Source organism: Terrapene carolina, unplaced genomic scaffold, assembly GCF_002925995.2.
Source record: "Terrapene carolina triunguis isolate 2854851 unplaced genomic scaffold, T_m_triunguis-2.0 Scaffold397, whole genome shotgun sequence".
Classification (NCBI taxonomy): domain Eukaryota; kingdom Metazoa; phylum Chordata; order Testudines; family Emydidae; genus Terrapene; species Terrapene triunguis.
In genome coordinates this window covers 921,618-948,651 of record NW_020664748.1, presented here as the reverse complement: position 1 = coordinate 948,651, position 27,034 = coordinate 921,618, and the positions used below count along the sequence as shown (strand labels likewise).

Here is a 27,034-nt window from a genome sequence, read left to right as displayed (position 1 = left end):
GCGGCGGAGCCATGGCCGGGGTAACCACCATCGAGGCGGTGAAGCGCAAGATCCAGGTGCTGCAGCAGCAGGCGGACGATGCGGAGGAGCGGGCGGACCGCCTGCAGCGCGAGGTGGAGGCCGAGCGCCGCAACCGCGAGCAGGTAGCGCCGCGCCGCGCCGCGGGGCCCGGGGCGGGACTAGGCCGCGGCCCGGGCGAGGGGCCTTTCCGGGCTGCTCCGGCCGCGGGGGCTGGGCTCGGGAGGGCTGAGCCCGGGGGGGGCCGGGAGGGCTGAGCCCGGGGGGGGGGGCACCGGCCCGGGGCCGGCGAGCCGTGGGGGTGGGTCACCGGCCCGGCCGGCGGGGTGGGGCCGCGTCTCTTCCGCTCCCTGCTCAGGAAATGAGGCAGCAAGTTTGGCTCCGAGGAAGCGCTCCCTCCCCGTGTGTGCGAGGCGGTGGGGGTCTGGGGGGGTGTCTCGTGCTCCCGGGTGTGCAGCCTGCTCTGGGCCCAGGCTCATCGTGCGCTTGGGAGGCTGGGAAGGGGGGTGGGTGGGGGCTGGGGTCCCCATGGGTGGGGCGTGGGGTGATGCTGCGGGGGTTCTCCTGGGCGTTGTGCTGGGCGAGCCCCGGAGGAATCCGTTGTAGGGAGGCGATGGGAACGGGAACGTCGGTGCGGTGTCCGTGCGGCATGTAGGGCTGGGCATCGCTAGTCCTCCGGGCGCGTTGGAGTGACTTGGTTGTGAGCTCTGCTTCCTCTCCTGGGCGTGGTGGCATCTGGTGCTCTCCTTCCTTAGCGGCTAGGCCGCCGGCCTGTGACTGCTGTCCATGTGCTGCTGTAGGATGGCGGTTCTAGGAGCCTCCCGATTAGCCAAGAGGGCCCTCCCTACTAAGCAGTTAGTTGTTTGTTTGTGCTAAAGCACTTCTAGTGCAACAATTACTGTATTGTGAATGCTGAGCTCCTACATAATATGCTGATGGGCGTCTAAAGACCATGCCAAGAGTGTGTTAGATGTGGCTGAAGTCTGAAGCTGTTGGGGTGGCCCCATCAGGCTCCTTGGCCAGTTCTGTGACACTAGTGTGAGGTGGCAGACTTGGAATTTCAGGCCCATTTCTGTAAAGGATTACAAGCTGTGTGCCCCCGGAGTAGACAGCTGGCTTATGGAGAAGTTTTGGACTTTCAGTCTGAAGCCACCACTCAGCAACTGGAGCTCAAGAAATAACTCTGCTGCTCAGCGCAGCACTGGGTTTGTGGTCAGAACAAGATCTGACTTTGGAAAAAGGGGAAACAATTTACTGGGCTGCAGCCAAAGCTCTGTGTTCCAGGCTTGTTGGACCCTTGTTCTAGGGCTGAAAGCATCATGGCTGGATATTTCAAGGAGGTGAGCGCATATGGAAGCAGTATCTCCTATGGTACTCAATCTTCAGATTGGTTTTGTTACTGTGCCCTCTGGCTTTGTGAGCATGCCCTGAAAGCTGATGTAGAGGCTAGTCTCTGCTCAAGATGTAATTTACTAGTGGTGCTGCTCCAGTAATCTTTGACAGGCTGAAATTGTGGCTTTGCTAAGGATTGGTTTGTCACTGGTAAAACCAGTTCAGCCTCCCTTGAACTGGTTCTGTAGATGGCTGGTTCTAACAGATCAGAACAGTGCCTTGAATACTAGTTGTGCACACTTCCAGGGCTTAATACCCTGGCTCCTGGAGGCTTTTAACTTAGTAAGCTTTGCATAGAGCTAAAATAAAAGCCTTACTGTTTTTAGTAACTTTCTTGCCTTGGTAATAACAAGGGGATAAATTAGATCCAGAAGTAGCCTTTATAAGCCAGCTCAACTTGCGGTGAGCTCTCTGACCATTGGCATGTATGCTAAACGTGGCAGAAGCTAATACTAATTTAGCAAATCTGATCACTGCCTAAATCCTAGGATGGTGTGCGGGGAGGGATCCTGAACCACCAAAGAAAATCTAGCTTACTGGTGGGATTCTAGCCAAGTAGGCTAAGAGCTATGCTAACCCAGCCTCAGACCTACATGGGGAAACCCTTCGTACATGCAGAAAGATAGAATCTGTTCACCTCCACTGAAGCACTACTTTGACACCAGCTTGGAGGAAGGGCTCTGGCAGTTTGAACAATGCCATACCCTGAATGCTTTCATCCTGCTGGGTGTCTGCATGCTGGTAAGTGGCGCTAAAGAGTAGCGTTGGCTGCTAAAACTTTCTGGAGGACACTCCAGCTAGAGTAAAGATGCCAAGGAACACCCCAATTCTCCTCTAGTAGAACAAGCAACTGTAAATATCCGTGCCTGGCTAGTAGGGCTAGGCAAAATTTCTTACGAAATCTCAACAGTTATTGGAACACTCCTGGCTCACTAACTGGTAGGAGAGGGGCAGAGGGCTTCAAACCTAAACAGAGGGAGTGGGTGTGCCAGCCACTGAATCTGTATCACTTAAATCACTTCTGGGTTCAACTTCTCCAGCTGTGCTGGAACCTGCTGCAGGACCACACCCCTCCAGTAGCTAAACTCTCCTCAGCTGGGTATCAGATTATCTTGCTTCTGGTCAGACATGTAGTGTCAGGTCTGCACAAACTCCTTATGGCCCCTGGCTGACCTACAGGTGCAACTTGCATGTTGCAATAGTGTAACAAGCAGCAGTTGTATTCCCTCCAGTACTGTATGCTGTAGACTTCCCCCATCCAAAGATAGCAATAGGAATGTAGATTGTAGGTCAATTTTTTTTTTGCTCAATTACTAGGTCTTTAGAAAGACAGGCTTGACAGATTCCTGTGGGGGGAGGTAAAGATTTTTACAGAGCAGCATTTTAAGACCTCCTTTAGATTTTGAGCCTACTTAGTCCCAGAGATCTGGTCCCACCTTCCTTTTACAATCTTCCCTTGCTGAGACTGCCTCTTTTGCCTTCCTCCTTTGTCTCCCAGGCTCTGTTTGAAGAGGCGGGTAGTTATTTGTAGAGGTGTGTAGTTAGTACTGCCTGTTCACATTCCAGGCTATTCCTTGCTGAAAGGCTGCCCATGTCTACAGCAGTGCTGCACTGGACACTCTCACTAATCTGAGGTGATACTTAGGATACTGATTATTTTTTTTTTGCTCACTGTACAGTTGACTCTTATCATGAGGCATTAGTGACTCAGGTTGGGTATTGTGGCAACTTAGGGTAGGTTACTTTCTCTCAGGAAGCTGTAGTGATTGGCTAAGAAATCCACCAATTTATCTGGCATGACTCAATCTATACAGCAACACTCAAATGAAGTCTGGGCCTGTTTGAACATCTGTGTAAACTTAGTCTGGGTTTTTTATAAATTCCAGAATTACCTCAGCACACAACTATTTGGAAACTGCTACTCCAAAATGGTGTCAGTCAACTCCTTGCCTTAGCTTTCTTCTCTCTGAACTGGAGCTGGCATGGATCACTCAGCCAGGTGGCTTTCTGGACACAGCTTACCTGGCCAGGGAAACTCTTCTGGCTCCATCTAAAGAGATTCAACTTGGGGATATCCTGAATCATAGCAGCAGTATCTATGACAGAAGGGATAGCTTCTGAGGAAGGAAGGGTGGGTTCTAACCCAATGTTGTCATACTGCAGTTTTATTTGTGCTCCTTGCGTTTCAGTCACTGCTTCACTGATTTCTTGGTGTGCAGTGATGAATAGGCTTCTCTGGATTACCTCTGTTGCCCTTTCACTGAAACTTTCTTTGAGCAGGGTCCTGAGACTCTACACTGGGGAACAAAGTAATGCCTCATGCTTGCCCCGAATCAGTTTGCCCCAAGATAAACACAGGCTTCTCCCACCTCCTCAAATACACACTTCCCTTGGAAGTCTAAACATGCTGACAGTGTAAATAACTAACTGGAGCTGTGGAAAGGATTCTCCAGCAGACAGTTGGTAGATTTTTCCTTTACTCATCTCCTGAGAGTCTGGCGGCACTAGCTTGTCATGCAGAAACAGCGTTGACTTGAAATGGTTTGGGGCTTGAGCTGTGATAGGTTGTCTTATCAGTCTTGCATCTCTCATGTCTCTGGTCTCTGACTCCATCCTGAACCATAAAAGGGAAGTGGGGGAAGAGCTCCTCCATGTTGGCTTGCTCAGTGCTCTAAGCACAAAAGGTGTAAGTGATTCTTAGCATGAACTGACTGAAGTGTTCTGAGAAAATGGAAGTGATATCAGATGTGACGCTGCCAGTCCGGGAACTCGGTGGAAAGCTCCCAGACTTTCCATCCTGCTCAAATACTGGCTTAATCAGAAAAACTGAATTGTTCAGTACATGGTGCTCTCGAATACTGGAGTCCTTGTTATGAACGTACTTAAGGCAGGGTTGGGTATGGACACTGCTCTGGAATTGCTAGAACAGGGGCAGGAAGAAACAACCACATCAAGGTCTTAGGGCAAGTTTACATGACAAAATGAAGCTGATGTAACTTGGGTTGACATCCAGCCACCACAGTAATTACATCACTTTTCCATGTCCACACGGCACTCCTTGTGTCAGCGGTGCATGTCCTCAACAGGGGCGCTTGCACCGATTTCACTGTTAATGTAGGGCCTTGGGACCACTTCTGAAAGGCAGCAGCAGTCAATGTAAGCAATGCAGTGTCTACACTGACACTGTCGACCTAAGCGCCAGACCAGGCCTTGAGCTGGCAAATACGCTGCCCTTGCAGCATATTCCATCGAGCTGTTGAGGCCACTTAGTCTCGCAATCACACTGCAAGGCAGAGGAGTGTTAAGCACAGAGGACACCTTTGTCAATCAAACACTTCTCTGTAGACCACAGGTGCTTTCTGGAAGAAGCATCCATAGTGACATTTTATTTATGGGGAAACTGAGGCACAGGGAGGCTAGATGTGCTGGCCTGAGCAAGCCTAGAACCTTCATCTCCTGATTGCAAGCCTGGTGCCTGACCCACTGAACCACGGTGCCTTCTAGCTTACTGCCAAGGCATCCTTTATTCCCCCCAGAGTTAGTAAGGGATCATGTGACCCAGAAGTGGCAGAGTACTCACTGGCCTCCCACTCACCTAAGCGACACTTGCAGCGGACTGAAATACAAACTGAGTAAACAGTCTTCAGCTTGTAGAGGGGCTGCTTTCTTTGAACTACCAGACTCTGCGGAACGGCATCCCCAAATAAGCTGAAATCAGTGGGAGTTGGAAGGTCCCAGCACTCCTCAGAATTGGGCTCCAAGTTCTTTATGCCTTATCCTGCAGAGCCGTGGCTCTGAGCAGGTCAGACAGTCCTGACACTTGAGCTGAAGTCTGAAAACAGGCCGCTTGCTTGATGACTTTCCTGGGAGCGTAGGGATAAAGAGTCTGATCCATGTAGCATGGCCTGCCCATGAATGGGTGGGGGAGGTGAGGGGCTTGGATCGGATGCTCTGATTGTCTTGCTGGCTGTCACTGTGGCCTGCTCCAGCAGGATCAATGCAGTGGCTTTGCTAGGGCTAAACTGAACAGCAGGATGACTAAAATGAGGAAGTTGGCCTTCAGGCCCAGAAGACAAACACCTAGCTTGTGTGTGAATGTAAGGAGGTGCCCTGTTGGCTGCCGTGCTGACTGCTTACCCGGGCGTCCAGGGGCTCCAATTTACATCTAGCAGTGGAAAGAGACTGCAGCGCAATAACATGAGGCCACTCCCAGGTCTTGGTTCTGCTCTTTTTGCAGCCTCATAAGGAATTCTTTTGTAATTGCAGTATGGTCATATTCTAGCTAAGCCAGCAGTTGTCATGGAAACATGTATACTACCACCCTGGCTCATTGCAGCCCTGCGATAGTGTTCATTCACATCTCTGGGTAGAGTCATAGATCTCTAGAGCTGGGGGTTGGGCACAGGTGGTGTCTTCTGGTCTTAGGCTACCACGAACAGGGCTAAAGAATTCCCTTACTAGTGTGAGGAGCCCTCTTGCTGCTGGCGGGAAGTCCTACGGAGATGGGTGGCTTAGTACAAGGTCCTATACCTTGAGGATGGCAAAGTGCTCTGTGCCCCAAGCTGGCTTGGGGTTGCCTTCCTCGGACTGCTGGCTGTCTGCCTGAGCTGCTGCTCATTCTGCAGGTGCGGGGTGACCTGGGGGTGTGCCCTTCTGCACAAGGTAACGAAACCGAGCAGGGTTTTGCATTTGCAAAGCTGCCAGGAATTTCACTCCCCTATTGCTTGGGGTAAGCTGCAGGGAGCCAAAACTAGCAGTGAAGTGAGTGGTGGAAGGGTAGAAGGTGGAGCCCCCTTGCAGCAGCTGGGTGGCTGAGGGAGAGGGTAGAGAAGCAGTTCCACAGCAGTGAAGGAGCCTTCTTCATACCACAGCTGGGCTGAGTCAGTTTAAAACACCACGTAGCCAGAAACTGACAGGTGGGTTCTCTCCCCCCCCCCCCCCCCCCGCAATGGTGTGGGGACCGCATCCTACCCATTCTGGTGTTCCTCCGGCCTTGCTGAGGAGGAGAGTGCTCTCCTGTTGGTCTGACTGTCTCACTTTCCTTAGGCTGTGCACTGATGGCAACTAGACCAGTTCTTGGCCAGCTCCTTTGGTTGAACTTTCCAGTTTGAATCCCCTTCCTCTCCTGAACCATAGGTGCTCGCTGGCTCCTCCAGCAGGCTTGGTCCAGGGCAGCACTCTTCAGGCATCAGTTGTGCAGGTTTCCACAGAAGAGGCTTGGGGGTGCACTTGCATGGAAGTGCTCACCTAGGGAGGTCCCTTTCCTATGATGCAGTCTGCCACTGGATGGTACTGGCCTCTCCCCTGCTCATCAGGGCACTATGCATCTTGGTAATGCTCCAGCCAAGGAGAAGAGCTGACTGGCTTGTCTTGAGCTTTAACTCCAAATATATGGAGCCCTGTTCTAACACTAGCTTTTCCCCATTGCTCAGCCGGTACAGCACTGCTCCTCCCCCCGGCTCACCTACCTGCGGTGTCACCGCAGCCCCTAAGGCGTGTCTAGCACTAGAGGAATCGCGTGCATAACTGTTGCAGCTATCAAAGCAATGTGCCTCGATTTGAGTGGAGATCCCAATCGCCCTGCTGACAGAGCAAAAGCTCAAGTGACTCACTTTCCCAGGCTCCCAGCTGGCTTTTCACAGCACAGACCTGGGTGACCAGCTGATCTTGGATTGCAAGGGCTACCCTGGCCCAGCTGCAGTGCAGGAGCTGTTGATACTCTAGCAATGGAAGGGTTTCCTCTGTCACTGTAGTAAACCCACCTCCGAGGCAGCAACCAGGCCAATGGAAGAATTCTTCTGTCAGCCTAGCAGGATCTACAGTGGGGGTTAGGCCAATCCAACGGGCGCAGGGGGCATGGAACTTTTCACGGCGGAGTGCTGGAGCTAGCCTGACCCACATCCTACATGGAGACCAGGCCTAAAGCTTTTTATAGCTGTAGTGGCTCATCACTAGCCCGTATTGGGAGGCTGACTCTGAAACTCCAGGCTGCATTGTTGCTCTAGCTGTAGAATTCCCTTCAGAAAGAACGGTTCTGGAGACTGGATATCCCCGAACTTCCCCTCTAGCTCCAAATTCCTGCTGAACTACTGAGCAAAATCAAGCTGCTGGTCAGAGTTTCCAAGATGTCCTTGGAAACCGGTCTCTGGAGGCTGGCAGTGACCTGCGTTGGCTGGCCTAAGCACCGTGATCAGCTCTGGAAGTCTGGTGCTGCCCCTCATGGTCAGGGGATCCCAAAGAGCTGCTGCCTCCTCCAAAGATGGTTCAGATAGACTTGCAGTTGCTGACTTGCTTGGAACTTTCCTCCAGCCACACTGAGTCACAGCTCAGCCACTCAACTGGCACTAGTTCTCATGTGTAAAACAGCTGGCTGCAGCCTTCACGGAATGATAGGCTGCTGTTGAGGATAAAGGGAGTAGTGTTGGCCTCTCACAGTTCTGGTTAACTGGAAACCCTCTGGCAGAGCTAATATTTGTGCAAGCAGAGGTTAGTTGGGCAGGTACCTGTCACAAGTCTGCTTGAGCTGAAATCTCAGTTCTTTGTGGTATGCTGGGAACTTGTGTGGAGCAGCTTCACTGCATGAAACTCTGCCTGTCAAAGATGTGGCCCTGCTTTCCTTTTCCATCTCCGTCAATGGCGGAATGGGACACTGATCCCAGGAGCCCTCCCTTGCTGTAAGTGCTAGACCCACTGTAGACTAGCTCACGGTGTGATTAACTCTCTAGGCTGAGGCAGAAGTTGCATCCTTGAATCGCCGTATCCAGCTGGTAGAGGAGGAGTTGGACCGAGCCCAGGAGCGTCTTGCCACAGCTCTGCAGAAGCTGGAGGAGGCAGAGAAAGCTGCAGATGAGAGTGAAAGGTGAGCTGCATTACAGAAACAGGAGACTTCCTGCAGACACCATTCCTCTCTGGCTCTACACAAATATTGCAGATGCATGGTGGAGACATGAGGGGTGGGGGGAAAAACAGCACTGGACACCGCTTAACCCATGTAATAGTCCTCCCTGCCGACTAAGGGAGATCAGCCTCTTGCCTCAGCACTTGCCTCTGTGTGGAAAAGAGATGAACATCTTGGGTGGGGGCTTTAAGCCATGTGTACATGAGTGAGCTTACAGCTGCACTGCTGTAAGCGTGCTTGTGTAGCCCTCTCTGACAGGAGAGCTCTCCCATCAACACAATATAGCTACTGCCACTTGGCGAGCTGGTTTTGTCAGCAGGAGACGCTCTTCTGCCGACACAGTGCTGTGCACACTGCCATTTATGCCAGCAAAACTGTTGCTTAAGGGGTTGTAGTTTTTACACCCCTGAGACCAGCTTTGCTGACATAAGTGGTAGTGTAGACATGGCCTGACACTCTCCAGAGATGTCCTAGTCTGAGTCAATGCTAGACTGAACTGTAACATTGCTGGATGAGGGTAAACTTCCTTGTGACCCCTAATGCATAGATTAGGTATAAACCCCTGGTTGCTGTCAGCCCTGCATCAAGAACAGACTTTCATAAAGGCACTGTAGTGTGTAACATGCCAGTTCAAGGTCACAGTTGTGTGCATCACCTCACTTCTTCCTCTTGTCTTGGGCAGAGGCATGAAAGTGATTGAAAACAGAGCCCTGAAGGATGAAGAGAAGATGGAACTGCAGGAGATCCAGCTCAAGGAGGCCAAGCACATTGCAGAAGAGGCTGACAGGAAGTATGAGGAGGTGAGGCTCTCAAAGCTATCTTGCCACACTTGGCTTCACCCAGGTGCGAGGTAGCTCTCCTAATGGATCCTGATGTGGGAAGTGCTTTCCTGAGTGAGCACTAGGAGTTGGTGTTTCACCCAGCTGAGGTCATGCTTTTCTTGTAAGGAAACTGGCCAGCTGGGTCCATTGTGAGCTCCTTCCTCTAGAACTAAACTCTTGCCTCACCAACTATCCGTGGCTTTCTCTCCTCCAGGTTGCCCGGAAACTGGTGATCATTGAAGGAGACTTGGAGCGCACTGAGGAGAGGGCTGAGCTTGCAGAGTCGTGAGTATTTTCCCTTGGACTTCATCAGCATGACTCCCTCTGCATGGGAACTAACATGACTGAAACATCCCAAACCTTGTTAAACAAGGCCTGAAGTGTGGGCTGAGGTTTAGCTCTTCTGCCAAAGGAACTGTTACTCCCTTGATCTGTCTCACTTGTACCAGGAGAACATAGATTAGGTATATGGGGGCATGGATATCAGAGTGTTTGCCTTGTAGTGGAGATGCCCAACCTCTTTGCATGGAGTGACTTTGTACCAGCAGGATCAGAAGGTCCCTCTCAGTCTAGTTCTTTTCACCAGCACTGCTTTGTTGGTCACTAGAGCAGCTGGTGTCTACTAGCTTATCTGGAAATTGCTGTGGGACACTGAGGCCAATGCACCCTACTGCAATTGCAAAGTCCCCCTGGACAGGGAATTAAAGCAGCCACTGGAGCCATAGAACATCAGTGCCTGAGTCTGATCTTGAACAGAGCCTTGCTGAGTCGCTGGCTAATTTCTATCCAGAACATGCACAGAGATGCAATGCAAGGGCTTTGATTTCCTCAAGTGTGGCTGCTTTAATTGGTCTTTAAGGGGGAAGTCAGAGCCTTTCCGTTGCATTTTTTAGGCCTTGTCTAACAAAGTCACTTGTGTGCATGTACAGCAAGTATAGTTGTGCTTCCCACCCAGATGTGCATGTGGTGACCATGACTTTTCTTTGTGTTTTTCCCCTTCCCTTCCCTCTTTTTTTGCTTGGCTTTGTTTGTGATGTTGCTGCTCCTTTTGACTTTGCCTCCCTTGCCTGGCTTGTGCCATCATGTGATCGTCCCTAACAGTCGTTGCCGGGAACTGGATGAGCAGATTCGATTGATGGACCAGAATGTGAAGTGTCTGGCTGTTGCTGAAGAAAAGGTACTAACCCTTCCCTTAAAGTGTCAAACAGGTCTTGTGGCCTCCTCATCACACTCCTGCCCTCTGCTCCTTAATAGCATCTCTCCTTCATTTCTCACTTCTGGAATGCTCCATTCTCTCCTGCTGACTGGCAAACCTCCCTTTCTCTGAGCAGGGGGCAGCTGCAGCTGCCCCATAGTAGAACAGCTTCCCTCCCCCCAGCATACCTATTAATGTTCCTTTTTTTACATGCAAGACTTTGGGTCCAGCATGAATCTGCATCCAGCTCTAGCTGCTCCGTTTTAAGGCCTTGCTTTCGCTATAGTGTGTACAAGGCACTAAGGATAGGTGTCTAGTAAGTGCCTGTGTGAGTGTTCGCTTCCTACAAAGCTGCCTGTAAACTCTCCTGACAGCCTGGAAGTGAAATCCCACCTGGTGTGGTCACGTGAGATCTGTCTCCTAAAGAGCTCTCCGGTCTTCTTGGCACATGGATTCACTTTTTTCATCTCTCTCCTGTGTTGTCTCCCTCCCACTTTTCTTTCCTTCTCTCCTGCCTTTTTTAAAACGTCCACAGTAAATGTTCCGAGCTGGAGGAGGAGCTGAAGAATGTCACCAACAATCTCAAGTCTCTTGAGGCTCAGGCTGAGAAGGTAGGGCTGCTTTGCAAAGGGCCAGAAGCCTGCAGGCACTCCTGCATGGGCCTCCTGGCTAAAGAGCACCCAGTGAGATGGGAATGCTCCCTGGTCTGTAGTACTTGTAATGGCCTTTGCATGAGGTTGAGTTGTTACAGAATCAGTCTGCATGTCCGTGGGAGCTGCAGACATGGGCGTGCCAATGGTTTGAAGTGCAGAGCTAGTAGTCATGAGTGTCAGTCTGACTCATTTGTCTCTAGAGACAAGGTGGGTGAGGTAATCTCCCATTGGATCAATGTCTGTTGGTGTATCTGTGCAGTGGTGGTCATTGTCTTAAGCTGTTCCAAGGTTGGGGAGGGGAAGCTTCACATCCAACATAAGTGTAAGGCATTGGCTGCCTGGCTGTGAAGCAGACTTATTCATCCATGTGCCTAATGCTGCACGTCAGACATGGTCTGGGGATGGTTTCCTAACCACCTCCTGGTGGATAAGCATGGTGTGAATTATTGTGCTGGGCCAGCCTCCCTGTGGTTGGCCCACTTGGTGCAACATCTGCAGGCAGGAATGTTGTGTTGTGGTGCAAGAGTGAGTCCCTAAGCTCCCCTCTGCAGCTGAGGTCTGGACTTAGTGATTCTCAGATTGCAGGACCTATTTGTGGGAGGCAGTTAGTGGTGCTGGGATTTGACTCTCTGCTTCTTCCACAGTACTCTCAAAAAGAGGATAAATATGAAGAGGAAATCAAGATCCTGACAGACAAACTCAAAGAGGTGAGTGGCCACTTCTCCAGGGTCTGAAAGCCTGTTCCCAGTGGTGTGGGATTTGGATAAACATCGTGAAAGGGACTGTCGGCCACCAGACGCCAGGACAGGGGCACCTCATTCTGAGGCTGGCCATGGTAGCTTGACTTCACTGTGGTAGACTCCTAGATCAGTCTCAAAGTGAAGAACCACAGACTAGCCCTGTATTAATTGGCTCTGTTTTCTGTTAGGCGGAGACCCGTGCAGAATTTGCTGAACGATCAGTAGCCAAACTGGAGAAGACCATTGATGACTTGGAAGGTGCGTTTTGGGGACTGGGATGCCAAATAAAACCTAGGGAGTGGCAAAGATCACTCAAGATGGGCCAACTGAGTCTATTGCCCCAGATGCCATGGGGCCTGGGTGGAGCTGGAGCTTATGGGAGGGAGCTGACGGGCTACCCTGATCAGAATCCTCTTCTCTTCTCGACTACTCACTTCATGGGCATGGCCTGCTCTGGTTCAGCCTGCTGGCTGATGTTAAGTGGTGTGAGCTGAAGTTAGAGCTGCTGAGTCACTCTGGACCTGGTATCTACTGTTAAACACCCCAGCTCAGTCTCTGCACTGAGGCTGGATAAGTGTTGGTGTGACGTGTTCCTAGATTGCTGCTTGGCACTCAGGTATCACCTGGCCACTCCAGACTAAGCAGCTGGGATTTCCCTGCGTTTTGTTGCTTAAAATGCATTTGTGGGGTCAGGATAACTCGTTCTCGAGTCTGAAATGTCTGGAGTGGGGTTGTGGAAAGGCTGTTGTACAGCATCCTGAGAACCTCAGGAGGTAGGGACAGGACAGTAAGATGTTTGTCAGGTTAGTGCAGCTGAAACCCATGGCGTATGTTAGAACCAGGTACAAGCAAGTATTCATACTAGACCCATTAAACCTTTACTTAGGAGGTGCCAACCGTGGAGTACAGCAACTTCCAGCACATGGAATGGCTCTCTGGTCTTCAGCACTACCCTAAAACCTGTTTAAATTCCTCTTAGTGGAAAGCCATAGTTCAGACTGCATCTGTCTCGAAGGGTGGAGGAAGGCCACAACTTAGCCTGCCCTCACCCAGTGACTTAAGCAGTCTGTCTCCTGTTGATTGCCTAGCTTTTGGGAGCTCAAAATGGTAAAGACTTGGGTCTAACTAGCTTCTTGGCTACATCAGAGCTTGACTCTTGCAAAGATAGCATGATTTCTAGACTGAAGCTGTCAGTACAGTGACTACTGCCACCTAAGCTGTACTTTCTAGATCTGTTTCCGTGGCTGATGTTTTATGGTAAGCCAGTTATCCAGTGGAAGGCTTAACTTCATTACAACAACTGCAAAAATATCTATCTGCATGCTCTGCTTGAAACATATTGATCATGAGACTGTTGGCTCTGATCTACAAACCTGCCGCTGAAGTGACCTACTTTAAGACTGAACAAGACATGGTCCTCTGGGCACTCTGTAACAGCTGTACTGTAGCCAGAAGTCCTGTTCCCTTGGAATTAAGTGGAGCTGGCAAGATCAGTACTAAAACTCTCCTAAGACTGAATTCCAGGCCTCCAATTAAGGCAGGTAGTCTGCTAGCTTTCTCCAGCTGATTAGATAACACAGGTGTGGTTTGCATGCTGGGATTTCTCCTGCTAATTGGACATGCGCTCTGTAATGGGAATTCTCTACATCTGTAGACTAGATGACTAAAGCCACTAAGCATGGTAACCTTGGGGTTTCATATTGAAACTGAGGTGAAAATACTCACTTAGCTGATCTCTGCCCTCTAGCTGGGGAAACCGATTCAGCTCCCCCACAAAATGGGCAGGGGGGGGGTTCCTTCATTGCTTACACCTCTCATCATTGGTTACTGCAGATCCAGTCAGGCAGGTGACCCTTGTGAGTCAACACATCTTAAGCTGCATTGCTTTGAAGTTATTGGCCCTGCTCCTCAAGGAACTGGTATTTGTAACTTGCAAGGCACTTCTTGATTAAACTGTACCAAGCCTGGTCCTGTCTCTAAACAAAATGGAGAGATGGGTTCCTAACTACATTGAGTCGTGGCTTTTTCACCTCCAGCTTCATTTTCCTCTGTTCCTGGATTCCGTGCTGCATTTCCTGCCTCTGGGTATTTGGACTATTCCTCTGCCTTTCTTACTGTTTCCTTTTTGTTCTCCTCCAAACCTCTTTAGATGAGCTCTATGCCCAGAAACTGAAGTACAAAGCAATTAGTGAGGAATTGGACCACGCCCTCAATGATATGACTTCCATGTAAATATCAGCTGGCTGTGGTGGTGTTTGCCTCGGCTTGAGCAGGCTAAACAGCCAGAACTTGCTTGGTTTGCTGTGACTGATAACTTACACAGAAGACTGGTAGCATTTCCTGCAGGTCTCTGCCTCTAGATTAATGCAGCAGTGTCTGTCAGCATGCTGTGACTAACTCTTGAGTTAGATTATTGTGATGTGCATGTACAATACTAGTATGACGCAGGGCTAGCTTGGAATGAACCGGGAAGGGCGTGAATTCATTTAATCTGTGCCAAGTAATGCAATTCCCAGCTACTCCAGAGAACTCTTCCTGCAGGAGTGACAATGTGCCATTGTTTTGCAAGATCTAGTGTGGCAGAGGCTGCAGTTAGTGCTAGTCAAATATCAGATACATGATCCTGGGATTGAGAAGATCCATAAACTGCTCTGGAAGTAACCAAAACTAGTGTGTTACTATAACTGGCTTTGTGGCTTGTTGTGGACTCTGCCTGCTCCCTCACCCACTAACCAAGGAAGGGGCTGGTACGCACTCAGAAGTAAGCATCCTTGTTTCTAACATCTGAAAGCGCCATAAACCCAAGCTTGCAGTGTATAAACCCTTAAGGGCCTCTTAAAACAAGTGTCTCCTTCTCTATTTCATACAGATAAATCTGATATTCCAAACTCCACTTTGGATTTGCCTCTCTGCTTGGTGGCTTGTTCTGCATCTGCACCCTTCACTTATGCTCTTTCTGCTACTCTCTGAATTCCAGTGCCCATGTCCAGTTAGACTGTATGCAGGGCATCCCTGGGAATAAACACTGAAACGCAGGAGCTGTTGTGCTGCACTTGCCCTCAAACAAAGCTTCCTCTGTCTGACCTATTGTGCCAGACACTGCTGTGCTCAGAGGGGCTGCCTTTGCAGTCTGTCTGGGTACAGGGGCTGAGGGAAGCAGGGGCGGGGTGTTCTCATCTGCATATTTCATGTAGTCATAAAGCTCCTTTTGTACTTGCTGTTGCTTGAGCATGATGTCACTCTAAGGAACAACTTGATGTATACATTGATGGTGAGTGAAATGGCTGGTGCTACTGAGCAATGGATTTCTAGACTGGCTGCCTGACAGTGACCGTTTCAGTGTTGCCTCCAGGCCAATGTAACTCCCCCATGTCAGTGGAATATATAGACGTTGATGCACTAAATTCTTCCTTCTGCTGTTGTCTGTTCTTGGCTCATACGTCTGAATTGCAGATCTGCAAACAATACAAAGTGCTGAGTGCTCCATAAGGACTGAATGGTTCTTTGGGGTTGCAGCAGGAAATCTGAAGCTGCATTTGTATTCTGGTCTTGGTAGTTAATGGCTTTCCCATCTCATTCCCCTGTGGGGTGCAGTCAAATGCTACATACACCGTGTCTGCTTTACCCTGGTCAGTGATCCACTTGGCTGGATGCAAAAGCTAACAAACACAGGAAAGCACATGTGAATTCCAGTTGGACAGGATTGGTCAGGTGCTAAAGCTGTACCAGTGTCTGCACTGAATTCTGTCTGTGTGGAGACCAAGATCCCAGCTTCTGTAGTGCAAAATGTCCATCTGTCAAGCTGAGGGGTGTAGAAGCTAATGTTGGAAATCCATGCATGCCTCTTGGCCAAAGTGCTCTGACAGCAGATATGGGGGATTGTGGGATCTTCACCTGGAGTGTAGTGCTGGGTTCACAGCTGATGGTAGGAACCAGTCACTCTGCATACTGGCACATGTCACTTGACTTACACAAGTTACTAGAACGTTTGGGATTATGAACACTACCCAGGCTGACATCACATCTGCTGCCCACTGTGGCTCACCAAATCTCTCTCCTTTCCTGTTTCTCAAATTTTCACTTTGTCCTGGAAGTCCTGGTGTAATCTCCAAACATAACCCTTCATGAGCCAGATCTTGGTAACTGAGGCCAGGTCTTCTGTAGTTCAGAAGACTTGCCCCAGCCTGCTCTCACTTCACTCTACTCTTCAGCTATGTAGCCCCTTCCAGTTCATTCAGCTGGATTACAGCAGCACCCAGTTAGGATGGTACCATTGCAAGGAGCTGTGCAAACAGAGTCCCTGCCCTGACAAGGCTACATGCTGACTTGTTGGGATGCAGCTATTGTGGCTTGAGAAGCTCCACGATGCTGAAGTTTTCATGTTGCGTCACATCAAGACACTTGCACGATGCCTCCTTTCGCTTCTCTCAAACACCTCTCCAACCGCCCCAGTGTCAAAGCACAAGTGCCTAGTCATCACACTGAAATCTTTGCCCTTGGAAACATTCCCTGCTTGTCTGATGTTGCCACTCCTGAAGGGATGAGATTAAGTGCCCCTGCTTCCTGCCCTTGAACCAAACATTCTCACTTTGGGCTGGGAGGCCAAGAAACAGCCACTTACAATAACTTGTATCGGAATCTACAGCTCCAAGTAGCTCCCCGGGGGTCTGCCTCTTCCATGTAAATTGAAACCTCCAGGGACTGGACTGGGGTGTCAGCAGGCCCTCTCCCTGCCAGTCATGCTAGATAACACCTGCAAGGAGTGTTAGGCATGGCTGCTTGGGTGCTGCAATTCCTGACCTGGGGTGGTGAAATCTTTGTGGTCCAACCAGCTTGGTTGGCACATGCATAGGCAGGCTAACATGAGGGCTGGGCTCAGCAGTTCTCTACAGAGTGTGTGTGAGGGACTAGAAAGCCTCCTGCAGTGCTGTTGAGAACCTCAAGGCCACCCTTGCAAGGCTGGGGGGTGTCTCATACCAAACAGTCTGGCTGAAATCATGGGCTCAAGAACAAGTACTGTCTAGCTGCTGGATTCTCCTCCCTTGGGTCTGGGCAGTAAATGAACTGGGGGGGAGGGGAGATCCCTCTCGTTCCTTCCTCATCTCCCTCTGCTCCCCAGTATGGAGATGGCTCTGACAGTCACATGAAAGCCCTTCTCTGGCTCCACTGCTCAAGGCCACAGGCAGTTACACTCCCACTGGCATTACATATTCATGCTTTGCTCACCAGGGCGCACTCAGACCTCACCAGGGTGACCAGTCTGCCCAACCAAGGGCTGCAGTGGCAGCCTGCCAGGAGCCCAGACTGCCTTGAAACAGAACAGAATGGGTCCCAGCAAACAGCAATAATGGTTGGGTTCTAGCTCCCCATCCTGCTCCAAGAAAGGGGGGTCAGTGTGCTGGGACCTGCAGTCTAGGCTCAGCTATTATAGAGGCCCACTGTAGAATGCTCTTTAGAAAACCAGAGCACACCACAAACCCCTCCACCCCCAGAAATCCTGTCCTTGGGAAACTGGCTGGATTGGTTCCAGGTGCGGTGTCTACAGAGGCGCCGATTAACTAAAACTGGCGGGTTCTTGTGCTACTGCCGTCTGCTGGGGATCACCGCAATGGCTGTCCAGGCCAGAGCCATTATGAAATCATCTCCATGATCTTGATAGCCTAACATTAGCCTGAAGATTAATTAGAACATAGAGCAGGTTTGAGGGCAGAGAACACCTGTAAACCCCTAGAAAGGTTCCCCCTGAAGCATGTTGCTTGATTCAGGAGGTGAGCGGAGGATAGCTTGACTTCCCACTGACGGACTTGGAATTCCATTCTCGGGGAGGGGTTTCAGTGGGACTAGGAGGCGCTGGCAGTTGTCAGGCCTGCTGACTTGTCTCTTGCAAGGGCCACATCTTAAGGGCCTACGCTTGGACTAGGCTAGCAGCATCCACTGACCAGTGCATACCTGTATGACCTTAATCATACGGTGCAGCTGAACAAAGCCATGCCCCCTCCAGCCTTCCTTCCCCCAGCAAGAGGTAGTACCAAGAGTACAAGATTCCCTTGAGGCAGTCTGTCAAAGACGACTGTCCTGTGTGTGGGGTGGGAGGGTGTTTAATCCGAGGGGCTCAGGAAAGCAGTGAGTGAAGGCTGTTAGGTTACTGGGAAGGGCCTATGCCTAACCTGGGTTCTCTTGCTCCCCACAGGACTGGTCTGGTTAGCTTGGTTAGTTTTGCTCTGAGAGCACATGGCTCTGGAGCCCACTTGTCTGGTTTTGGAAAGTTGGCAGGCTCCCATGAATTGGCTGCTGCTTGAGAAGATCAGAGACCCTTGCTCTGAGACTTCCACCGTCTGTCTCTGGTGCAGCTGGGTGCAGGGCTGGCAGGTCTCCCTCGGCACTTCTGTGGCTGATCATCCTGCTATTGGTTCTGTGTTGTTCATCAGCAGGGGCCTGGAATCCATCTCTGACCTTCAGTTAGCTTTGAAAGCAGATGAGGCTTTTGGTCCTGTGTCCATGTTATAAACCCATCCTGAGCTGCGAAGCATGACATACTGACCGTCACGGACAGTGACTGCTGTCCCACATCCTTTCTGAGGGATGCTGGGGAAGCTCCCAGTGCCCATCCGTTTCTAGTCACATAGCTGCAATGTAGTCAAAAGGGTGTATCCAAAGGCTCTCCTGTTCCTGGGCATAAAGAACACACACTCTGCAGGCTTCATTTTCCAGGGACAATCCATCTTCCTTCCTATGCCTCCATAAGCCCTCAATAGGACTTCTAATCTGGCCACACTTGGCTTCTACCACAGGCTTTCTGAGCTGAAAAGCAAGTCGGCAGTGCTGGTCTCATTCTGTCTCCATGCCTCAGGCTGTAAAAACAAGCTGGGATTTACGATCCTCAGAATGCCACATGTTAGGGACAGGTTGTATGACTTGCTCATCTTGGTACTCTACTAACCTTCCCTTTCTCTCTTTTTCTCTTCCTCTTGTTTCCCCTAATCCTCCTGTTGCTGATGCAGAGCGCCTGTACAGCCAGCTTGAGAGAAATCGCCTGCTCGCTAACGAGCTGAAGTTAACGCTGCATGATCTGTGTGACTGAGAAGGTGGCCCACTAATGACCCTAAACAAGCTTATTGTGAGCACCAGTACTGTGGACCACAGTGAAATCTGATCATTCTTAACAGACTGGCAGATTAGCAGATTTTATGCAATTACTGCTATTTAATGAGGCAGCTAAAGTCTATCCTCTAATGTACTTATTTTTTTCAAAAGGTAACCTCTGTTCTCCATGCATAAACCTCCCCAGGACTGTAATTCCTCCTGATTCTGATCACTCTGGGCAGTCTGTCTCGATCAGTGCAGTGGGGAGTCCCTGGGGGCTGCTGTTCTGGCTCTAACAGTCAGGTGTGATGTGGGGGCTGGCTGCATTGGAGACCTGTGTCTGTTAGATGAGTTGCTGTAGATGCTGCTTTTGACAATATCCGATGTCTAAGTGCTGTGACTGACCAACTTACTATATGCTGAATGTCTGTAGGATCTCCTGCTGCATGGATTGATGGCTGTTTCTAATGACAATAAACCACTGACCTTGCGGTCTGTAAGACAACATGCAAACTTGTGCTGCTTTCATAAACCCAAGCTCCATCCAGAAGGCCTGTGGAGAAGCCTGGTCACTGTTAAGACCATGTGGCCTGGGGTGTGGAGAGGCCTCTTGGGAGTGAGCTGCTGTTGTTCAAGGACTTGCTGAGTTGGAGGCTGTGGCTGCAGTCGCTGTAGTGGCAAAGCCTGTGTAAGCTTGGAACTATCCCCCTTGAGAGCCCGCTCAGGGGAAAAGCCGGTAGATCCTTTGGTCCATGTGTGTCTTGGGCAGAGCTGTCTCTAGAAAGGTGCCTTGCCCTCACTGCATCAACTTTGGACTGTCCTAGAGGTCAGAGTAATACACACAATTTCTCTTGCTAATCAGCAGCGATTACACTGTGTGGAGACCCTAAGTTTGTGTACAGCGGTGGGGGTAAATGGGCAGCCTGTTTCAAGCTTTCTAAATAGCAAACAGCTCAACAGCATGTGAAGTGGTCCTGCACTTCCACCCTTGGAATAAGGGTGACCCAGAACACTGGTCAGCTGTGGGACATAAACTTTCCTGGCTTCTGAAACACATTTTTAGCCTCCAGGGCAGACTTACCAGCATCCCAAGCTCTTGTTAGCCCACTGCCTGCTGTTGACCTAGAATAGTCTCTCCTTCCTCAAGCTCTCGGCCCCCGTGAAGAGGCAGTGTGTTTAGAACTGAGGCCTGCTGTCCAGTCTGGCTATTAGCCGGTGGTCCCATGACCTTTCTGACCAGGCTCTTAACATCTGCCATGTGATCACCCGGAGGGGTCCAGTTAGTCTGTGGCTGAAAGGAATTGCCCATTATGTTTTGGCTTGGGTTTGCAGCAGTCTCCCCAAGCTACCATTAGGCAAACAAAGCCACTATCTGGGTTTTGAGATCTGGAAATGCAAGAGGCATAATGTTGAAGCAATGGGAGATCTGGGGGAGGCTAGCTTCAGTCTGACACATCTGCATGCCAAGTACTGACTGGGGATCTTGCTGCTCAGGAAGCACCAGCATTTCAAGAGGCAGAGGCCAGGAACAACACTTGTGGCTGCAATTGGCCCTGCATCTGACGTCTAATGAGGAGCTAACCAAAGCAGTGTGCTGGGAAAGAGTTAATGCAGGTCTCCGCAGGGGCTGTACCTATGTGACTGGTAACTGTCTAACTCTTCCTCCCACTAGATAAACTGAAATCCACCAAAGAGGAGCATCTCTGCACGCAAAGAATGCTGGACCAGACCCTGCTGGACCTGAACGACATGTAAAGGATCCCTGCCATCACCTCTGCCCCACCCAGCAAATGGCTGGGCACCAGCCCAGCCAGAGCTGCCCTTTAACCCCAAGGGTTACCTTCTCTTGCCAATTCAACCAAACCAACTTCTGCCAAGTCACCTCAGGGTTAAAGGTCACCAGGTTGGGCGGAGCCTTAAACAGCATCATTAAGGGAAATACAAACAATGCAATAATGTCTGGAGAACGTGTGAGATGTACACATTTTGTAACTACCTTTTTTTGTAGCAACCATTGTAAACATTCCAAATAACTCTGGGGCTCACAAGCGGCTGTTGGCTTTAAAATTTGATATTAACCTCTTTTGCTCATCAGCTCTGGTCCCCTTTGCCCCGCTGCCAGGGGGAAGCGGAGGTGGGGCAGTTCTGGCGCTGGGTGTTCAGTTTGAGCAGCCTGGCTAGGAATGCAGGGATCCTTTCTGCTGGGCACTAATGCCTCCTGTCAGAACTGGAACTCTTGCAGGAGCAGATGGCCCAAAAAAGGGCCTTCAGTTTCTCAGCCTTAAAGTTTCTCTCCTTGCATGGCAGAGCCGTTGGAGCAAAGAGGAGATTGCTTTCTTCTTTTAAAAAGACCAAACCTGTTCTCTTTGAACACTCATGAATGGAAGAATTAGTCACATGGGCCTCTTGGCCCTGTGTGTGCCAGTCACTCCCCTTTGGCCATTGACTAGAGCAGGCAGCCCTTCAAACCCATTGCTGCCACTGGGTTTGAATCTGCCTTCACTAAGTGCTGTTGCACTGAGCTTTATCACTCATTGCTGATCAATTGTAACAGCTCCTGTATAAAACTGCCTCTTGTGTGAAGAGCTTTGCTTACACTGAGGGGATCCCTTCAGTCCCCCCGTTACCCAGGAGTGCTCTTATTGTCTTGAATCAGGTCCAAGCCACATTGCAGTGTATTGTTGAGGTTCTGTTCGTGAGGCACAGTAGTGAGATCTGCATGAGGTTTGCATTGTGTAGCTTAGGCTTGAGAGAGGCTCGTTGGTTGTGGTGGTTTATGGGGCCAGTTAGAGGACAACCTATATCAAGTGTTTTGATACTAAAATTGACAACTGTCTTATATTGTCTTTTGAAATAAAAACCATTCCCGCCATGCTGGTTTTAGACATAATGGGCTTTGATTAAAATAAAGCTGCTATACACCCACAGGCGCCTCCATGTTTCTAAGGATGGGGATGTGCATGAACCAGTCACTGGTTCTTCTCCCATCAACTGCAGCTGATCACAGCCCCAGACAAGAACGTCCAGTGGGGCTCTGCCAGTTGCTAAGACTAGCCTGCTTGGTGCTACTAGGTGCTCGACTGATGCTCTGTAAGCTACTTCCAGGTTCCAACTGACCTGGCAGGGAAGGGGGCACTTGGATACAGGTAAGCAGTTAGATGGACAATTAACTTCTTGCTTGCACCGGGTTTTCCAGATAACAAGCTGGTAACTGTGTAATGACTCTCAACCTCCTCCGCACCCAGAGTCCGTAATCAAAGCAAGGTGCCAAACTAGACCCTGCCCCAAGTGAGGTCTCTGGAAAGCAGAGGGAGCAAGCTATGTAGTTACAGGGATCTGTAATCCATCCCTCTTTCCAAGGGCTGTACCTTCCACAGGATCAAGCTTAGCCCCCTGCCCAAAAGCTGACATTTTCTAGGTACCAAATCTGAGCTTGTGTAGCTATCAAACCTTTGACTCTTTCAGGAGTTAGAGGAAGGAGTTTGTCTTTAAGGCACAAGACAAACCCAAACCCGCCACCCCTGCAAAACCTGTTCAAATAGCTGATAAACTCCATAAGGGACAGAGTCCAGCTCCCCTTGGAATATTTCTAATACCCCCTGCAAAAAGAGAGTCCAACTAGCCTCGGGAAAGGGAGTGGAACTACCTGATCCCTACTGCCAGAAGAAATGTTAACTAAAATGGCTACTGTATGCAACTTTCTACATGCATGGCAGAGGACCGCTCTAGGCGCGTAAGAAAGGGCCTGTGTATATGGATTGCGGTTTCAAACTTTCCTTTTCTACAGACTAACCCATTTTCCCCTGCCCCCTGTTTTTCATCCTGTAGGGAAAAGCAGCTTCCCAGTTCACTTGGCATTTCTCTACCTACATATCCCTTTTTTCCTTTTCATGTGTAGCCTAAACCCATTTGAGAAATTCTGTTGTGAGGATTTGAACAGATGGGGGGCTTGTGCCAAATATTTTAAGCTAGGACTTTTTAATCTTTCCAGAAACATGTAAATGTTTCCAGTGAGACCTTCTATTTGAGAAGTTCCTCAAACTTTGAAGAGCTCTGATCTGCTGGTGCTATAGGGCTAACTTAGCTCTGTGGGTTTTCTCTCCTGTTAGCCTGGGCCTGTACGGTGTGCTTCATCCTCTCTCAAATTTAAGGGAGTCGTCTACTGCCTGAGCAGCAGCACTAACAATCCCTAGGGAGTAGCTTTCCCCTCTAGCCCTCAGCTCTGACGAAACTGGAGCTGCACTACGCAGGAGTCTAATAAAATATAAGGAGCAAATATTATGGCTGTTCTACAGCTGGCTTTAAATTCCAACTGGGAACGAAAATGGCTGTGGAAAAGTAAGGACTAAATAGGACCATCTGTTGTACATAGAACTAGAAGGCAGAATCTCTGTGTGTAGAAATCCAGTTAGGGAAAGTAAATTAGAACAAGATTTTAATGCTGGCTTCCATTGTAGCTAAACAATTCCAGCTTGGGCTTGTCTGCCCTCATTGCAGGCAAGTCAAGGGAGTGGGGAGCAAATGGCACAGTCACCCGCATATGAAATTAAAGATCTGATACTTATAGGGCAACAGGTTAGGAAGGGCAGCTGTGGAGATGCTGCACTGACTTGCCTACTGCAGAGCTCCACACCCTCTCATTACAGCCCTGGTTGCAGTAAAAATGAAAGCCCCAAAGCCTTGTTTGATCAGCTGGAGAAGTTTTTTAAAAGAAGGGGGGGAGGGGAGGAAAGATTCCTTTGGCCAATTGGGGCAGGTGCCATGTGGGGGAGGCATGGCTAGGCCCTGCCCTGGCTGTGCTTCTGTTTCCACTTGCACCAAAGCTTTCTAAAGATGGAACTGCCAGGAATTTTGGTGGTGTAGCTACAGGGCCATGCCTCAGGCTGCTGGGCCCTGGCCAAAGCTGCACTTTTCCCCCAAAGCTGAGCCGTCATTAGGTGCCCAAGAGCCAGACCAGCTGGGGAGAGCACAGGAAAGAGATAATCCAGAACAGAGGTGTTTTTTCTGCTGTGCTGGTTTCTGCTTGCCTTCCAGCTCAAGCGCCTCAGGGTGATTGCTAGGCCTTTGCCTAGACCTGCTCTTCCTCACGAGCCTTTGCCCTGTCTCTCACCTGTTTCATTTCTGCCACTGCCTCATGCCTGAGGACTTGAGCACTCCGATGGTTGCTGCCGCATTCCCTGTTGTCTGCTCCAGTGTGGCAAGCGCCACCTAGCCTCCTTTACGGCTGGGGGAATTCTGTGCCTCTGTGCATGCACAGAATTTATATTCTCTTCTCTCCCGCTCTTTTCTCTCTTCTCTCCCCCCCCCCTTATTTTGTTTCCCTTCAGAAAAATGACTTTCTAAAGGGGAAGTAAAGGGAAACCACAAACGCAGTCATGCAACCCTCCCCCCCAGAGATAAATTACTGTGGGGTGGTGGCAGGACTAGGGAAGACATGAGTGGAGTTCCTACGTGGTGCTGGGCTCAGCTGCTCATTCCAGCTAGGCTGGGGAGGACAGGACTTCCTTTTCCCCTGCACAGCAGCCAGGGTCGACTCAGACTGTCTCCCCCAGCTACAGGAAACTCTGCACACGACCCTGTGCTTCCTGCACCCCTTGCTTCTCAGCTGCAGGGGGGAGGGAATCCCTGTACAGGGAGCTGCTTCCTCATCTGCCCAAGCCCTGTGCATCCAGACCCCCTCATACCCAGTCCCTCCCAGATGAGCCCCACTCCCCCTGCGCCTGGTCCACCCCAACAGATCCCACCCTACTAAGCCCCAACCAGCTGCACCTGGATCCCAGCACTACTGCGCCCTACTCCCCCAGCAACTGAGCCCCCCACTGCCAGATTCCCCTGCTGAGCCCCAACCACCTTCACCTGGACCCCCCTGCAGTATCCCATTACTGTTGCACCCAGAACCCCCCAACAAGCCCCTGTGCATCCAGATTTCCCCCCCACTGAGCTGCCCGAACCCAGATTGCCCTACCCAGAAGGGCAGGGCTCGGGGGGGGTTTCTGGGGCAGGCCCATTCCTTGCCAGGATTTGGTGCAGCCTCACTGCTGAGAGTGTGTCCCAGGGAGGGGGAAGCTGCACAGTAATCTCCCACCTCTCTGCAGCCAGTGGCCTGTGCTCCCCAATGCCATCCTGGAGCCTCCACATTTATTTGACAACATTTGCAGAATTTAAAACACTGTGTGCAGAATTTTTATTTTTTTGGCATGGAATGCCCTCAGGAGTACCTCTCCTGCATGCAGGGGTGCTGAGAGCCAGTGAACCAAACTGTAAACCCTGGATATCATGGAAACCACTTCAAGCCAGCCAATGCAGCAGCACCCCCTTGTTCCAGGACTTTTGCCTGCATGCTAACAAACCATGCCAAAGGGCCCGATTCTGCCTCTCCCACACTCACATGCTTCAGTGGACGCCATTTCCTTGCACTGTAAACTCTTGGGACCGGGACTGAGCCTTTGGATAGGGCTAAGTGTGCCATCAGCGCTTACCAAATGAAGCACTTCACTGTACCAAGCCACTCAATGAACTAGGAAAGAGCCAAAGCCCGCACGCTTGTGCTTTCCTCCTGCTGTGTGGGGACACCTACAGGCTGCTCTGGGGATCCTGCCAATTGGGGGTTGGCTTCTGCTGGGCAGGATTAAATCAGTGTTGCCAACTCTATAAAGACTTTATCACAACTTCCCACCTGTGGGGTCTCTCAACACCCCAGTGCCTGGAGGCACACCGGGGGGGAGAGTCAGATGTCATTTAAAACACACATTTCTAGGCCTCACCATTGTAGAGAAACTTCGAGACATGACCTGTATGTGCCCTAACAGCTGGAAAGCAAACAACAAACTATATGATTTTGGGGGCCTGGCTCATGGCTATTAAGGAGTGGCAATCTAATGATCTTAAGTGTTTTGCTCTAGCTTGTGCCTCTCACCTCGTATCTTCCTTACCCCATTGTCCTCTCCTGCCCCCCCACCCTCGCTTGGCTCAGGATAAGACAGCAGGGCCCCTTCCTCTCTCTGTTCCCAGTGCCTAGGTCAGGGGTTGGCAACCTTTCCGACGTGCTGGGCCGAGTCTTCATTTAGTCACTCTGATTGAAGGTTTCGTGTGCCAGTCATCCATGTTAACGTTTTTAGAAGGTCTCTTTCTATAAGTCTATAACATCTAACTAAACTATTGGTGTAAATAAGGTTTTTAAAATGTTTAAGAAGCTTCATTTAAAGTTCAATTAAAATGCAGAGCCCCCCGGACCGGGGGCCAGGACCGGGCAGTGTGAGTGCCACTGACAATCAGCTCGCGTGCCGCCTTCGGCACCCGTGCCATAGGTTGCCTAGCCCTGGCCTAGGTCCTCCGGAAACCTCCCAGTGCCGGTCTCCAATGCAGCTGCCTCTGGTGTGGCACCGGGTGCCTGGGCGTAGGTTAATGCCGGGCGCAGGAGCCTGGCACTGGGGTGTGTAAGGTGCACGCAGAGCAGCCACCGCCCCTGTGCTAAGTTAATCCTGCACCAGACCCACCCGCTGGGACCCAGTTTTGCAGCCAGGACGTCAATTCTGGCCCTGGGAGCACACCAATGCCCTCCCCTCCCCGCTCGGGCAACCTGCGCATGCGTAGTGGATAGACTGTGCGCCCCACCCGGCGGCGCCCCGAGCGGAGCAGGCGCAGTGGCTGGGCTAAAGCGCGGCAGACAAGGAGCCGACGCACGCGCTGTGGGACACGGAGGGGCGGGAGCAGCGCCGCGCGCGCAAAGGCGCATGCGCAGAGTAGCGGCTGCGTGCCTGCGAGCGGGAGCTGAGCCCTACGGCAGCCGCCATCTTGTCCCCGCTCCTTTCCTCGTCTTCAGCATGAGGCTGCCGAGGCGGGGCCGGCCCCCCCCGCTCCTCCTCCCCCTCCCCTTCCTGCTCCTCCTGGGCCCCGCCCGCCCCTTCAAGCTCAACGTGCCCAAGGTGCTGCTGCCCTTCAGCCGGGAGCTCCACGTCCCCTTCGTGCTGGAGGCCGAGGGCGGCTGCTACTCCTGGTGAGGGGGCGGGGCCTCCGAGAGCGGGATGGGGGCGGGGCCTGTGGGGATGGGGGCGGGGCTTCGGGGAGGGGCTGGGGGCGGGGCTTGTAGGACTGGGGAGGGGCTGGATGTGGGGTCTGTGGGGCTGGGGAGGGGCTGGAGGCGGGGTCTGTGGGGCTGGGGGCGGGGCTTGTAGGACTGGGGAGGGGCTGGGGGCGGGGCTTGTAGGACTGGGGAGGACTGGAGGCGGGGTCTA

General features: G+C 51.1%; 1 protein-coding gene across 15 annotated transcripts in view; it reads left to right on the top strand.

Annotated features, from left to right (window-relative positions):
* The window catches only part of TPM3 (tropomyosin 3), a 31,164-nt gene extending 9,492 nt beyond the window's left edge, over positions 1-21,672 (top strand). Inside the window, exons 1-9 of one of the 15 annotated variants that reach the window (XM_024207440.2) lie at positions 7-143; positions 8,136-8,269; positions 8,991-9,108; positions 9,344-9,414; positions 10,860-10,935; positions 11,622-11,684; positions 11,906-11,975; positions 13,867-13,945; positions 18,719-19,307. In XM_024207440.2, coding sequence (XP_024063208.1) covers positions 12-143; positions 8,136-8,269; positions 8,991-9,108; positions 9,344-9,414; positions 10,860-10,935; positions 11,622-11,684; positions 11,906-11,975; positions 13,867-13,945; positions 18,719-18,740 — 765 coding nt within the window. In that variant the 5' untranslated portion in view covers positions 7-11 and the 3' untranslated portion in view covers positions 18,741-19,307. Of the gene's footprint in view, positions 1-6; positions 144-8,135; positions 8,270-8,990; positions 9,109-9,343; positions 9,415-10,230; positions 10,307-10,859; positions 10,936-11,621; positions 11,685-11,905; positions 11,976-13,866; positions 13,950-14,586; positions 15,122-18,718; positions 19,308-20,472 lie in introns of those variants that run through there. The other 14 variants (XM_024207441.2, XM_024207435.3, XM_024207432.3 and 11 more) reach the window with 14 other exon arrangements.
* The last annotated feature ends 5,362 nt before the right edge of the window (positions 21,673-27,034 follow it).